Source organism: Myotis davidii, unplaced genomic scaffold (assembly GCF_000327345.1).
Source record: "Myotis davidii unplaced genomic scaffold, ASM32734v1 scaffold147, whole genome shotgun sequence".
In the NCBI taxonomy this organism is placed as follows: Eukaryota; Metazoa; Chordata; class Mammalia; order Chiroptera; family Vespertilionidae; genus Myotis; species Myotis davidii.
The window spans coordinates 9,778,965-9,793,263 of NW_006383010.1; the positions used below are offsets into that span (position 1 = coordinate 9,778,965).

The 14,299-nt window shown below is 36.6% G+C and overlaps 1 protein-coding gene across 1 annotated transcript in view; it reads left to right on the top strand.

Annotated features, from left to right (window-relative positions):
* ENPP1 (ectonucleotide pyrophosphatase/phosphodiesterase 1) overlaps nt 1-14,299 on the top strand; it is a 77,524-nt gene that overhangs the window by 36,149 nt on the left and 27,076 nt on the right. The window contains exons 4-10 of the mRNA XM_006778481.2: nt 1,438-1,535; nt 4,609-4,681; nt 7,232-7,348; nt 8,022-8,147; nt 9,994-10,054; nt 12,405-12,502; nt 13,732-13,811. Of these exons, the coding sequence (XP_006778544.2) occupies nt 1,438-1,535; nt 4,609-4,681; nt 7,232-7,348; nt 8,022-8,147; nt 9,994-10,054; nt 12,405-12,502; nt 13,732-13,811 (653 nt within the window). The remainder of the gene's footprint in view (nt 1-1,437; nt 1,536-4,608; nt 4,682-7,231; nt 7,349-8,021; nt 8,148-9,993; nt 10,055-12,404; nt 12,503-13,731; nt 13,812-14,299) is intronic.

The following is a 14,299-nucleotide window of genomic DNA, read 5'->3' on the forward strand; positions in this document are numbered from 1 at the left end:
TTTTTAAAAAATATATTTTTATTGATTTCAGAGAGGAAGGGAGAGGGAGAGAGAATCATTGATCAGCTGCCTCTTGCACGCCCCCTACTGGGGATTGAGCCCACAACCCTGGCTTGTGTCCTTGACTGGAATCGAACCCAGGACCCTTCTGTCCGCAGGCTGATGGAGAGCCAGTATTTAAAATAATAACAATTTAAGGATTTCTATTTTGTGCCTTACGAAACTGCTCTACCTCCTTCTAACTGTATTTTTCTTCAGTTTTCTTTTTAAAAACATGAGAAAAAGAGCATAAAGATCCCAAAGAAAAGCATGTGGTTTGTTAAAATATGAATATAATTCTCTTTACTCATAACTAGAATCCACTTTGGTGGAGTCTTTTAGACCTCAGCCTGCTGCTGCTGATTTTCCCACTTACTAAATATGAGAAGCATTTGCCATTTAAAAAACGGCACCAGACTCATGGCACTATTTCTGACATAAATTAGAAGCAAGTACTGTTTGAAATTATGGCATACATCCAGCAATTCTATTAATCATTACTGCAATAAAAAGTGTTGATGGTAGATTCTTGGAAAGCCAAACAAAATTTCTGTGTCTTTGAAGCTTATTTTTGTGGAATTACTATCTCACTTTTTCCCTTTAATGTTTGTGGAAAGTGCTGTACTGGTATCTGCAGAGAGGAGATTCTTTTTATCCACAGAAATAGGAGTCTCTCTGAGGAACAGTTCTGTGGCTTGTGGTCTTAACTTGTGTGTAATAGAGGGTCTTCCAAGTGCCTTCGCAACTGGGTTTCATCATGTAGTGACAAGCTCTGCCTCTGTCTGGATCTGTTCAGAACCAAAGGAACTCACCAGAGGGCTAGTCTCTGTTATGTTGTCATTAGCCTCTGATTGGCCCTTTAGTTACTTTTGCAAGCAGTGGTTTGTCCACTAAGACCATAGATATTTGGAGAGTTTGTCATCTTGTATGAGTGTGTGTGAGTGTGTGTGTGTGTGTGTGTGTGTGTGTATCTCAGTGTGCCTCTACTTAAAACTTTATAAAATAACTCTTATTTCAGCACCTTTGCTGCTGTCATTGTAGTCTTCAATCTATGCTAAGCCATAAATTGATAGATACTGCTATAATGATTTCTTTGACTCTTAACTGAGATCTGTTAATGAGATAATAAACAATCTCACTATTCCCATATTTGCCAAAGCTGACATAATTGTGAGGATAAAGGACATTCTGCTTGAGACAGTTATCATATTAGATGTTCCTTGGCACAGTACAGGCAGTCATTAATATTTCTTAAATCTAATTTGATGAGGTTGAGTGTGGGTTGGAAAGACAGAGATATAAAGGATATATTTTGAAAGCTATCATAAATTAGAAATGGAGATAAAGTTTGAAGTCATAATTTTACTCTGTAAAGAAAATTGTGCTATTGTGTTGTAGAATTAAAGTACATTGAGAGGATAATTCAAGTTGAATTATATTTCAAAGTTCTTAAAATTGTTGATGAGAAATTCCCTACTGAAAACTATTCTGATTGGGTTTGTGTAATGGAGTAGTAGGTAATCTACATTTCATCTTTTATGGATGGGGTTATAGATGAGAAATGATTGCTTTTGTTGTTGTATTTTTGTTTCAATTACATGCTATGCATTATCTTATAAAAAGCAAATCTAAGTAACATAATTTATCAAAGAAGAGGTGATTCAAAAAATCAGTGTGCCTCTTCTGCAGCTTAGCAAGAGGGTAAAAGTCTGCATATGCCATGTATGTTTTAAGCCAGTGGTTAAGAAAATAAAAGTGATAATGCTGGAAGTGAATTTTAAATCGAATGTAAATGGAGTGATGGAAGAAAGAGCTACTGTGGAATGTTAACACTCTGCTGTTTAATAGGCTCTAGATACCCAGCCAGAGGAACTTAGTGGTCGAGAGTTTACTGACAAATAAGGAGCATGGCTGTGATGAAAAGGATGAAGATGCCTTAGAGGAAGTGACACTGGCCCCAAAATTTTATAGTTAAGGAACTCTTGGAGATATTTCATGGTAGTAAAAGCACAAAGGTTAAAGCATTGGAAACTGACCTAAACTTAGAAAGGAATGTGACAATTCACAAAAACTTAGAAAAATTCTCACTCTGTATTTTAAGTTACATGATGAGAAGACAAAACACTGTTCAAACTATTCTTGAAAAGCTTATTACGAAGAAATAAAACTTTAATTCTCCACATTTTAACTTACAGTGTATTAAATACAGGTTAGTTTTACTATTTTCTTCATTTTTCTATAGATTTATAATTGACAATAAGAGAGTTTTTTAATATTTTTGATAGATGCTTTAAAATGATGCTTCTGTACAGTTGTGTCACTTTATACCACCATCAAAGATTCTGGAGAATCCATCAGTACTCTCTCTGGTACCATGTTCTGTCTCTGCTGTTTTCAGCTATTTGTTCAAGCTCTTCCTCTGATTGTTTCCTATTTTAATGGACATAAATACACTTAGAGTTTTGATTTCCTAAAAAAGGGTGGGGCTGGCCTAAACCCTGTTGTGTCTTAGACCCATGATACTCTTATTTTTTAAAAAAATATATTTTATTGAATTTTTACAGAGAGGAAGGGAGAGAGATAGAGAGTCAGAAACATCGATCAGCTGCCTCCTGCACATCTCCTACTGGGGATGTGCCCACAACCCAGGTACGTGCCCCTGACCGGAATCGAACCTGGGACCTTTCAGTCCGCAAGCCGACGCTCTGTCCACTGAGCCAAACCGGTTTCGGCAGACCCATGATACTCTTGTTCTCCTTTCCTTTACCCCCATTTTTTAAAAAATAAGTTAGACCGACTGCTTCAGTTTACTTACCATTCTCCTCCTCTTAGTTCTTGCAGTCATCTAAGAATAGACACCTTGAGGACGGTGGTCATGTCTGTGTTATTACTGAGAAGCCAGTACCTAGCCTAGATATTGACATAAGGTCAATACTTAAAGTTTTATTTAAAGAAATGTGTTCATAAAAGCCACTACCCGCCATTCACCCTGGCCCATTCATCCATCCTTCCTTTGTCTACCACCTCTTCGTTTTGGCTTTTGGGAAATACCACTCCACCTTCCCATGCCTTCTCCCTGCATCCACGTCCATTTCCCTGTGCATTTGCTTTGTTCCAGACAAAGTAGACTGCTCACTGTTCGCCTGCTGCCTTTCATATGCCTTCCTTTCTTTGAGCGTCTCCTTATGCTGGCCTTCCTCCTAGAAGTTTGCTCTGCTCTGTCCTCTCTTTGCTTCCCTCAGCTCTGCCTGCTGTCCCAGACCATCATTGCCCGCCAAAGGCTTACTCTATGACTTACTTTCTGATCTCCCTCTCCCAACCACCCCAGACTTTCTCCTTTAAACATCTATAGACCTCTGCAACTGCTTTGTAGAGGCTACCAAGTATGATCCATTTATTCTGTTGTATTTACCTCCTCCCACAAAAATAGAAACTCCCCGAGGAATCTCTTATTCTTTCCTTCAATGTGTAATATAGTTCTTACACACAGTTGGTATTCAATGAATATTTTGTTGGATTGTCCTGTAAAGTGGCATTCCAGAGAGCTGTCAAGGAAACTCTATCCCACTAAAAATATTAAAATTGTTTTATGAGTTCTTTTTTTTCCCCTTCTGACTCACAAATAAAAGTTCTGTTGTTCTTTGGTATTGTATGATGTATCCACTTATTTTAAAATGTCAAAGGCCAGAAGAGTGGAGAATGAGGAAGTACCAAGATGTTAGAACTGGAAATAGTTTTAGGGATTCCATGTAGTCCAACCCTTTAATTTTACAGGTGAATAAACTGCTGTCTAGAATGCTTAAATGACTTGCCCTAAATCGTACAACCAAATTGTGGTAACATTTGGACCAGAGATATAGTCACCTAACCCTATCCAATGCTTGTTCCCACAAGGTGCCAGAGTGCATATGAAGGTATTGTTTAGGTTTGTGTAGGTCAACTGTTAAAGGAGGCAGCTAATGTTCTCATTGCCTTCCAAATAGGAAATTGAGTTATTAACTAGATTTTCCTCTTTTTCTCTCTTACTTGTTGTAAGTTCTATAATTAGATTAATTTATATCAACTGGAAAATTTCTAGCAACATTAACTTTGGATGGTATAGATTTATTGCTAACATTTAAGTAGTCTGTTTTTTTGTTGCTTTTTAAAAATATATTTTTATTGATTTTAGGGAGGAAGGGAGAGGGAGAGAGAGATAGAACAAAATACCACGTGAGCACGTATAGTGCGATTGAAACTTCGTGGCCCATGCGCAGGAGTCGGTATTTTGTGGAAGAGCCACACTCAAGGGGCCAAAGTGCTGCGTGTGGCTTGTGAGCCGCAGTTTGCCAACCACTGCATGCTGGCCGGACATAAGTAGTCTTTTTGTTGAAGTATAACATACATACAGAAAAGTTCATGATGCAGAAGTGCAGCTTGAATTTTCACAAAGTGAACATGATTGTTTGACCTGTACTTTGATCAGGAAACAGAGTAGCATCAGCAAGTTTAGAAACATTTAAAGAAATAAAACATTTGAAGAAATAAAGAGTTTTGAAGCTATATAATTTTCTTTTTATCTCCCCACAGGTATTGTCAGTCTGTGTCTTAACAATAATCCTTGGCTGTATATTTGGGTTGAAACCAAGCTGTGCCAAAGAAGGTAACTAGTACTGTGTATGTGTGTTGATATTCAGCCTTCTTCAGAATGTGATAAGTGTTATGTTCTAATCCTATGGCTGCTCCATGATAGTGCCTATTTGATCCTGGTTTGAGCCGCCTTAAAACTCTTATTTTATCCATATTTTATTTACTTGGAAAATTTCACCCTAAAAAAATAAAGAGGGGCTATGATAGAAACACCAACCAAACAAACAGAAAACTCCCAAAACAACAGAAAATAAATTAAGGACAAAGAAACAAACAAGCAGACGTGGCCCATGGGTTATGGCATCAGGCTCCTGCAGCCGATCGCTGCCTTCCCCCAGGCACTCCTTTCTCCTTGAGCTGTGAGTTGCAAAGCAACTCCAGAGGTTACCAGGTGACCAGTCAGCATCCCTGGGCAACCAGAAACTTACCATTATCTGCTCTCACGGCTCTTAAAATTGTGGACTTAGTGGTTTCAAAGCAATTGTGGTATTTTTAAGCTAATACATGCGTGGTATGTGTGTTTGTATCGAGTGTAGAAATTATCCAGCATTGATAAGATCACTATAAATCATAAAACCGAATCACAGTTCATTGTAGGAGTCATTATTTTGCCTCTGAGGTTTGTTTTCCCCTTGTAAAAGTCATTGAAAATTAGAAAATTCAGTTTTGAAAATTCTTTTCCTGTTTAACAATTCTGTAATTGTAATATTAGTCACTAAAAAAATTTAGTGATTATTAAGCTATTATTTATTGTTGAAATGAATGAAATGTAGTAATTTTATGTATTTAGTCAACAATCTTAGAGATATTGCAGGTGTGGTTGCAGACCACAACAACAGAGCCAGTATGACAATAAAGCAAGTTGTAATCTTTTTGCTGGTTAAGGACCTTGCTGTCAGTTGGTAAAAAACAAAACAAAACAATGCAGCATCTGTGAAGCACAATAAAAGAAGATGTGCCTGTATTCAGAGCAAAAATTAAGAAGCTGCAGACTTTAGTGTTCGCTGTGTAGCTTTTTGGCATGCAGTAATTTACCTGGAGTTCAGTTTGACATGCAAAGATAGCAGTTTTAAACCTGACATAGTGTGTGTGCATAGTATTTTAAAAAATTTCTAGGTGCATATTAATGAGCTTAAAATAATACCTATTACTCTAATAGCTTTCCCCCACCCTGTGTCAGGAAAATAAGCACTTCTGACTCTAAAACGTATTATCATTTTATGTCCTTAAAATTGCCTAAAATCCCAGTTCATAAGAGTTAAGTTCTGTGGCAGTGTCTTGCTGGGTCAGGAGACTATTCAAGTCAAGAGTTAGGATTATTCCTTTCTTCTGTTGGACTTCCATCTATATTTTTTTCTCATCATCCTGATTTTTTATGAGACTGACACGCTGCCTGCTGCGCTAAGAGGGTGCCTCATCATCCTGATTTTTTAGAAATCCAATAAAAATTCTAGGTTGTTCTAGAAATCTAGTGAATAGTTTCAATGTAAAATTGTTTTAGTGAAAGCTATTTTCTTCCATATCCTCCATTTATCTACTTAGGGAAAACTTATTAGTACTGATGATAGTCACGTGTCTTATGGGTACGAGGGATACATTGTACTGGGCAAAATTTGGGTGTGGTCTTTGTTCTTAAGAAGTTTGTAGTCTAGTGTGAGACTGGGATACTGATCAAATAATCCAGTTACAAATGGAATTAAGTGACTGAGAAGAAGGATATCCTATCTAATAATAGACAAACATGGTAATTGACTGTACCTTTGCTATGCCTCCCATTGGCTAATCAGTGGCTGGAGCAATGCAGGCTTGAAGGCAGCTCCGGCCGGAGCAAAGGCCTGGGTCCTGGGTGCCAGAGGAAAACCGGTGCCGGCAGCCAGGAGAAGGGAAGCCCCATTGCACTAATCTTTTCCGTGCAACAGGCCTCTAGTGATTTTATAAAAGTTTAAGAAAGCAAAGTGGATTGAGACTGGGCAGTTTGGGAAAGCTTCTTAGAGGGAGTCAGGCTGGACCTGAAGGTGAAATGGGTGTTCAAGGTGATGGTGATTGAGGGGGTGGGCAGTCCTGCAGAATGTATTCTGCATAATCCCATTACTTCTTTACACTAAGACAGAGAGTAAGGTAAGTCAGGTATTCCCTCTCTTTCTGAAAAATTCATAGATAGATAATCACTTTAAAAATCTTTTCTCCCATTTTGAAATTGTAGAGAACTCCATGGCTGTTTAAGTCAACCTTCAGAACAAGCCCCTATTTGGACTTTTCTTTACCATCCCATAAAGTATTTAAGTCTTATCAAACCCAGTAGGGTTGTGATAAGAAAGAAAAAACTTCTCTTTTTTTCTATGGCAAGAGAGAAAATCATGAATTCTGTATATAGGTTACCTTCTATTAGTATCAGTTTCCATGTGTATTTGTGAAAGCTTCTTAGGTAACTTTATTATTCCTTCTGTGTTTCCTAAAGTAGTATTTGAATTGTAGAGAAGATGCGCTTAGGTGTGTCAGTTGGCGTTTGCTTTGTAATTCTATAATGATTAGAAACATCTAACTCATTATTCCATATTTTCAGTTAAAAGCTGCAAAGGTCGCTGTTTTGAAAGAACCTTTGGGAACTGTCGCTGTGATGTTGCTTGCGTTGAACTTGGAAACTGCTGCCTCGATTACCAGGAGACGTGTATAGAACCAGGTAAAAATGTGCTGGGGGAAAGGCAGTCATAGGCATTAGTAAAACCACAGGATGGTTCTGCATCTTTTAGGTATGCGATTACCTAACTCATCTGAGATTTTTTTAAATTTTGGCTTTTATATTTCCTTAGAGAAAAAAATTCCATATACTTTGGCCATTAAACACTATATGGCCAGCAACACTCTGTCTATTTTTAATCTACAGCCTAATTTGCATTTAAACTAAGGTCAGAGGAACATATATGACTATTTTATTAAAGCAAGAGTTCTTGAATGTCCACGTAAACTTTAAAATAAAACCTTCAGAATATGGAAAATTTTCTCAGTTTGATGTCGATTTCTCTGTGGCTGACATGGAATAATATTTAAGTGGGAGTGAGCCAGATTTAGATTCATGTTTGAGAACCTTGCAAATGGCTGGTGGAAAAAGCCAAGACCTTCCTATGGATTCCATCATAAGAATTGTTTGTCCACATTGTAGAATGATGAGATTCTGGGGTTTTAGTGACATAATAACAACTGCCCTGTTCGTTCTGAGTGACATTGTGATGGAAGGTTCTGTGACGAACTGAAAGTTATGGACCCGTTTGTTGTCTCTTACGGGTCCTACTCCAGAAGACAGCAATTCTGTGTTGAGTTTGGACCCTGAAATTGTTGTTGATATTCATTCCTAGAGCACATATGGACTTGCAGCAAGTTCAGGTGTGGTGAGAAACGGCTGTCCCGGAGCCGCTGCTCCTGCTCAGATGACTGCAGGGACCACGGTGACTGCTGCGTCAACTACCGCCCTGTGTGTCGAGGTCAGGTTCCATGTTCTCAGCCGTCTCTACAGCCTGACGTCTTCCTAGGCCTTAGCTGGGTTTTGCGCACGTTTTATTTTTTCACATTAGGAGTCGTGTTTATTGGCCAACCATACTAGCTGAAAAAATATTTTTAAACATTTTATTAAAGAAAATTTCAAGCATTTACATGAGTAAAAAGAAAGTGTCTTGTGAACATTGTACCTACACCCAGATTAATAATTATTATCTGCACAGGGATAACCATGTTTTGTCTATAGTGATTCATTCACCAGCTACCACCCCCTCCTGTTGTTTTTACATTAGCTTTATATTTAATGCCGTATTGTGGAAAGGTCATCCCGGATGACTCCTGTGTCCCAGGTTCCCTTGTAAAAACACGAGGATCATGACTTCCATGCCACCCCAATAAATTCAATTAAAAAAATACCAGCAACTTAGATGCTGAATTTATGACATGAGTAATAGGAGAAGCTTAAATGATAGATTTACTGTTGGGCCCCCTGTAGCTTGACTTAGCTCTGTAAATATGAGCATGCTCACAACATTCTGAGATAGAGGTGAGAGAGAGAGCTGGGTGGCTCATGGATTTCAGGGACTGTGCTCAAAGAATGAACAATATCTCTGTATTCCTCACTGCATAAAAGTAAATTTGTCCTTTATGATGGCCTCTACCTCTCTTAGGAATCATGAGGCTCGTTTCATATGAACATGAGACTTTCATTTTCCCACAGGATTCTGTCTCCTAATTTCCTAAAATTATAGCCAGGTAGCTGTGGCAGATTGTCTGAGAATCCACAGCACAGAGCCGGGACAGAGGGTCTCAGGAAGGGCAGTGATCTCTTCCTCAAATTAAAAAAAAGGGAAATGCAGCAAGACTATTGCATTGCATCAAATGTAACATCATGTCTGGGGAAAAAATGACTATGCATTGCCTAAATTCTTACTGGAAATGATTTAGGCATTAGGATAATCTGTTCATTTGGTGAAAGGTACAGTGGGAAAATATTGAAAACTCAACTTCCTAAGGCATATTATTAAGATTACATTTTCTTTTTTTTTTTTGGAACATTGGGTTCTTAGACTTCAGTAGGTCGTATTTTAGATCATTAGAAGGAAGCTTATGTTAAAACACAGGAAGAGGAGTTTCCATCCTGTCTACTTCATTTCTGACCTCTCTCTCATATATTGCTTGTGTCACTCATTTCAACTCATTGCATATTCTCTTTTGTCAGTTATTGTTGTCTCATGTGTTTACTTTCTCTCCATAGTTAGATTATGAGTTCTTAGCAAATAGACAGCATCTCACACTTTTATATTTAAAAAAAATCTACCATGCATTGAGAGAGTGGATGTGAAATTACTGCAAAAGATTAGATAGTATGTAAACTGTTATTAGGATGTCTTGTCTAGATGTTACAGGATTCCTTGAAATTCCTTGGCACTATCTAGCTCTGTTTGAGAGGAGCTGACATCATAGATTTAATACCAGAATATTTTGTTGGGTGGGATAGAAGGAGGGTTATAAATTTTGGCTGAAAATATGAACAATTTAAAAATGGAAAAGATGCCTTGAAGATCTCACAAATGTAATATTATATTTTAGTCCTATGATGATACATTCATTTTTGTGAGTGATATCAATTAACTCTTTGGAAACAAATTTTATTTTGAAACAGATTACCTCCCTCTTTTCATTATATTTCCCTAGAACCATGTCCCATGTTGCCTATGTAAATGTTAACACATTTTGTTTTTAGAATCTGTCTTAATGTGTCTCACAAGCATCATATTGTTATTGCTATTAAGTGTGTTCATTTTGTTTTATTTCTTTAAAATATTTTAGGTGAGAAAAGTTGGGTAGAAGAAACGTGTGAGAGCATTAATGAGCCACAGTGTCCAGCAGGGTAAGATGATATTCTGAGATACAAATTTTTTCTATTTAGAAATAATTTTTCTTTCCAAATTGAAAAGATAAAATAATTATTATTCATTGGTTCATTAAACATGAATTTCAGGCCCCATATTTGGCACTGGGCGTGTAGAGATGGTATAAAGTGGTGTGATCCCCACTCTGGAATGTGGTGGAAAAAGAAGTCATGAATATGTAGTATTTAGTATTCGTGAGTGTTGGGTGGGAATATTTGTATCTTCCTTCTTAAAAGGAAGGGCGCCTTTCCTTTCATATGGAGTTTTGAGAGTGGAACTTGTAGCAAATTATTTTACAGCTTCTGCTTTATATTTTTGCTTTTGGTTCCTTTATAAATTTGGGGGATAAGCAACATGTCTGTGAGAGGATGTTACATGATTTTTACAATTCATATTTGTTCTTTTTGTCCTTAGAGTATTTGGCACTTAGAGTATTTTATATTTACTAGGCCATCAAATAAAGGTTTTGTGGAATTCAGGGAATGGAAATTTTATAAAAGATGTTAGATACATTTAGCTTTGCTCCACTTGAGATCTACCCCATATAATTTGAGTTACTCATTTCTTTTTTTAAAATATATTTTTATTGATTTCAAAAAGTAAGGGAGAGGGAGAGAGAGAGAGAGAGATAGAAACATCAATGATGAGAGATAATCATTCATCAGCTATCTTCTGCATGCCCCACACTGGGGATCAAACCCACCACTCGGGCATGTGCCCTGACTGGGAATCAAACCATGACCTCCTGGTTCATAGGTCGATGCTCAACCACTGAGCCATGCCAGCTGGGCTTAAGTTATTCATTTCAAGAAATATATTTTTACCTCTTTGAAATGATGATTTTTCCAAACTAGTAAAAATGTTAGTTTATTTTTATGTATATAATTTATTTTTGCTTTATAAAATATGTATTTTTTTCTTTGGGATGGGAGAATATATTTTGTTGTTTAAAACAATAGTAACAGCAATAGAAAAAACTAAACTCCAAACAAACAGTTCCAAAAGAAGAGACTTTTTTTAAAAGGACACTTCTCATGTACCTTAAGCTGCCTTTTAAGTCCAAGATATATAGGAAATTTTCGACTTAGTGAATTTTGAATTTTTCCTTTTCTTCTAAACATTGATCATTATTTTTCAATTATAATGTTAAGGTTTTTTTTAGTAGAAAAATGTACCTTCTTTCTTTACAAGAAGATCATAATTTAAAATGCATTTTATTATACTGGAAATTGATTTGCCAGTATATTTTACCTGGTGGTTCAGTAAACTGTTTTTATGTTTGCTGTTGATTGAGTATAAATAACGTTATAAAGATACAGACCATTGAGACTATATGCAGCTAATTCTGCAGAGTCGCCCAATAGAGTGTGGTGTAAACACTAGTTACTGTAAATTATATAAGTTATATACACATCTCCTCCTTTTTCTATTTGTGTTTGTATATGAGAGTAAGCTGGGGAGGAGATAGAGTTGAAAAAAGCAAGGCGAGGTAAACATTAGCTCTCAAAGTTTGAGTTACTGAGTACATTTTCAGTGGAAAGTTTTCCCATGGTTATCCAATGATACATAACTCTCCTGCCATCTACCAGATAGCATGAGACGCTGCAGGATTTCTGAACCATGCCTGTTTGGTGTAGTCATGTAACATGGTCCATAGTTGTTCTCTTTTCCTGAGTATATCATTGTATGTGTTTTTGGTTTTTTTTCCTTCTTTGCTTCCCTGTTTAGATTTCCACACCACAGACTGTGTGTGTGTGCTGTCATTGTTCATTCCTAGCTTTGGATCATTTCTTTGTTGTTTATATTTAAATGCAGTAAATACCTCTTAAACTTCTCTGTTAAATAGTAATATCTTTTAAATATATTAAACCTAAAAACTATTGTATATAACTTATGTGATATTAGGTGCCACTTATTAGATTTAAGTATAGACAATATAAGAAAGTGGTTTTTCAGGAAAAAATATTAATGGAAATAGAAATATAATTTAGAAAATAATTTGTGTTAACATTTATTCTGATGCATATTGGGAAAATATTGCATTCTAATAGCATTTGGTTAGCTTGTAGAATAGAAGAAACCATGAGTGATATTCTCTGTATGGTGACTCAATGGTATGAGTGCTTAATAAATACTGTTTGATAATAGATAGATATATAATAAAATGTAAAAGCATGTATATGAATATAAATGCTTATAAAATATCCTTCATGAGATTGCTAGCTGAGTTTGCTGCTTAAATCTAGATTACACACCGACCTCAGTGGAAAATCTTCATTGGATGTGTGTCTTCTTTCTTTAAACATGTTCTTTTTTCCTATTGCCCAGGTTTGAAACACCTCCTACCCTCTTATTTTCTTTGGATGGTTTCAGAGCAGAATATTTACACACCTGGGGTGGACTTCTTCCTGTTATTAGCAGACTAAGTGAGTAAATTCTGAGTTTACTATTGGAGTATCACGATTTCAATGAGATAGTCAAGGGACACAGTCTTTTTTTGGAAAAGTACTGGCAGTTTGAACTTGACTGTTTTACTAAACTTCTCTGATATGGAGTGGTTGAACTTGATAATAAGGAACTAGTGTTTAATATTGTAATTACTCTAAAGCTTCCTTTTAAATACTGCTAACATTTGTTTTTTATTTCTTACTGGAAGAAAATAGTTTTTAGAAATATCACTTGACATAAAAACACCTTAGTGAAGAGCATAGGCAAGGAAGGCCCTGTCCACCAGCCAGGACCATGGGCCTTCAAGCTTGCATCTGGCCCTTTGTTACCAGTGGGAGGAAGGTTTTTCTTGATGGCATCAAACATGGCATCATGAGTTCAGAATTAAGTAGCTGTGGATACTGATATGTGAAGTTTAAAAGATACCAATACATAATTAGCCTGTCTAGCTTGAAATAACTGGTGAATGTGGTCTGTCATTATGAAGTGTTTGGAAGGCAGTGAGCTAGACACATGCCAATCTAAGGAACATTGTGAGGCAATGAGGTATTACGATGCTAGAATCAATGAGGTATTAAAATGTTCCTTCCTCAGTAGCAGATGCAGAAGGAGCTGATTCAGGAGCAATCTGACTCCTACGCTTTCTCTGACTTGAAAACAGAATATGCCTTTTTTCCTTTCAGCAGCGTTGAGTTTGTCCAATGTGAGCTCCTTCTGAATCTATGGGTTGGGACATGGTCACCCCAGCTACCGTTTCACCCTAGTTTTAATTTACACAGATTTAGCTACTAGTTCAGTTTTGTTGTTGTTGTTGCTATTGTCTTGTGTGTGTTTTTGAGTGTGTTTTTTGGACTACCTCTTGCAATTTAGGTATGTGACCACTAAATAGTCACAAAGATCTAGCAAGCATCATTATTATAAATGGTCCATCTGGAAGGTAATGTTATTGATTAATATAGGATAATTACTTCACTGGCTTAATTATTTTGTTTAATATTTTTGACTAGGAGAAAAATTAACTCTATTTTAACATTGAATTTGAGTTCATAATTTTGCTTTATAATTCACCCTGAATTTGTATGATTATAAACTCCTCATGAGTTAACGTTTTTATATGATTTATAGATTGCTGTGGTACCACAGCTAAATAAGGTAAACAGATTGTCAGTTGTATTTAATAACAATCTTTCATTTTTTTCCTTTGTAGAAAATTGTGGAACATATGCTAGAAACTTGAGACCAGTATATCCATCAAAAACTTTCCCTAATCACTACAGCATTGTCACGGTAAGCTCTGCATTTCAACTCTTATGTGTTCACAGATGTGAGATGTCAATGTAGCATTTTTTGAGAGATTAATTAGATATCAGATAGAAAAAAACAAAACAACACCTTCTTTTCCAATGTATAGTTAAGCCAAGAAACCTAGACTCTGGTCGGTCTTTGCTCTGCTACTAAATAGCCGTGGCCTTGGGAAGGTCACTTTACCTTCTGAGTCTCAGTTTTCTCACCTGGAAATAGATGGCCAAAGACCTCAATAGATGCTTTCCTGGTTCCTTTTAGTTTTAAGATCTCTGATTCTTAGATCCTGTTTTTCTGACTAGTTTTGTAGCTTACTTTATTTAAGCCCCAAACTATCTCACACTGGCGTGTTTGCAATGTATCTTTCCAATCATCTTTTTTTAAAAAAATTGTTGACACTATTACAGATGTCCCCTATTCCCCCCCCCCCCACACACACACACTTTGCCCACCTCCCCCCAGCCCCCCGCCAC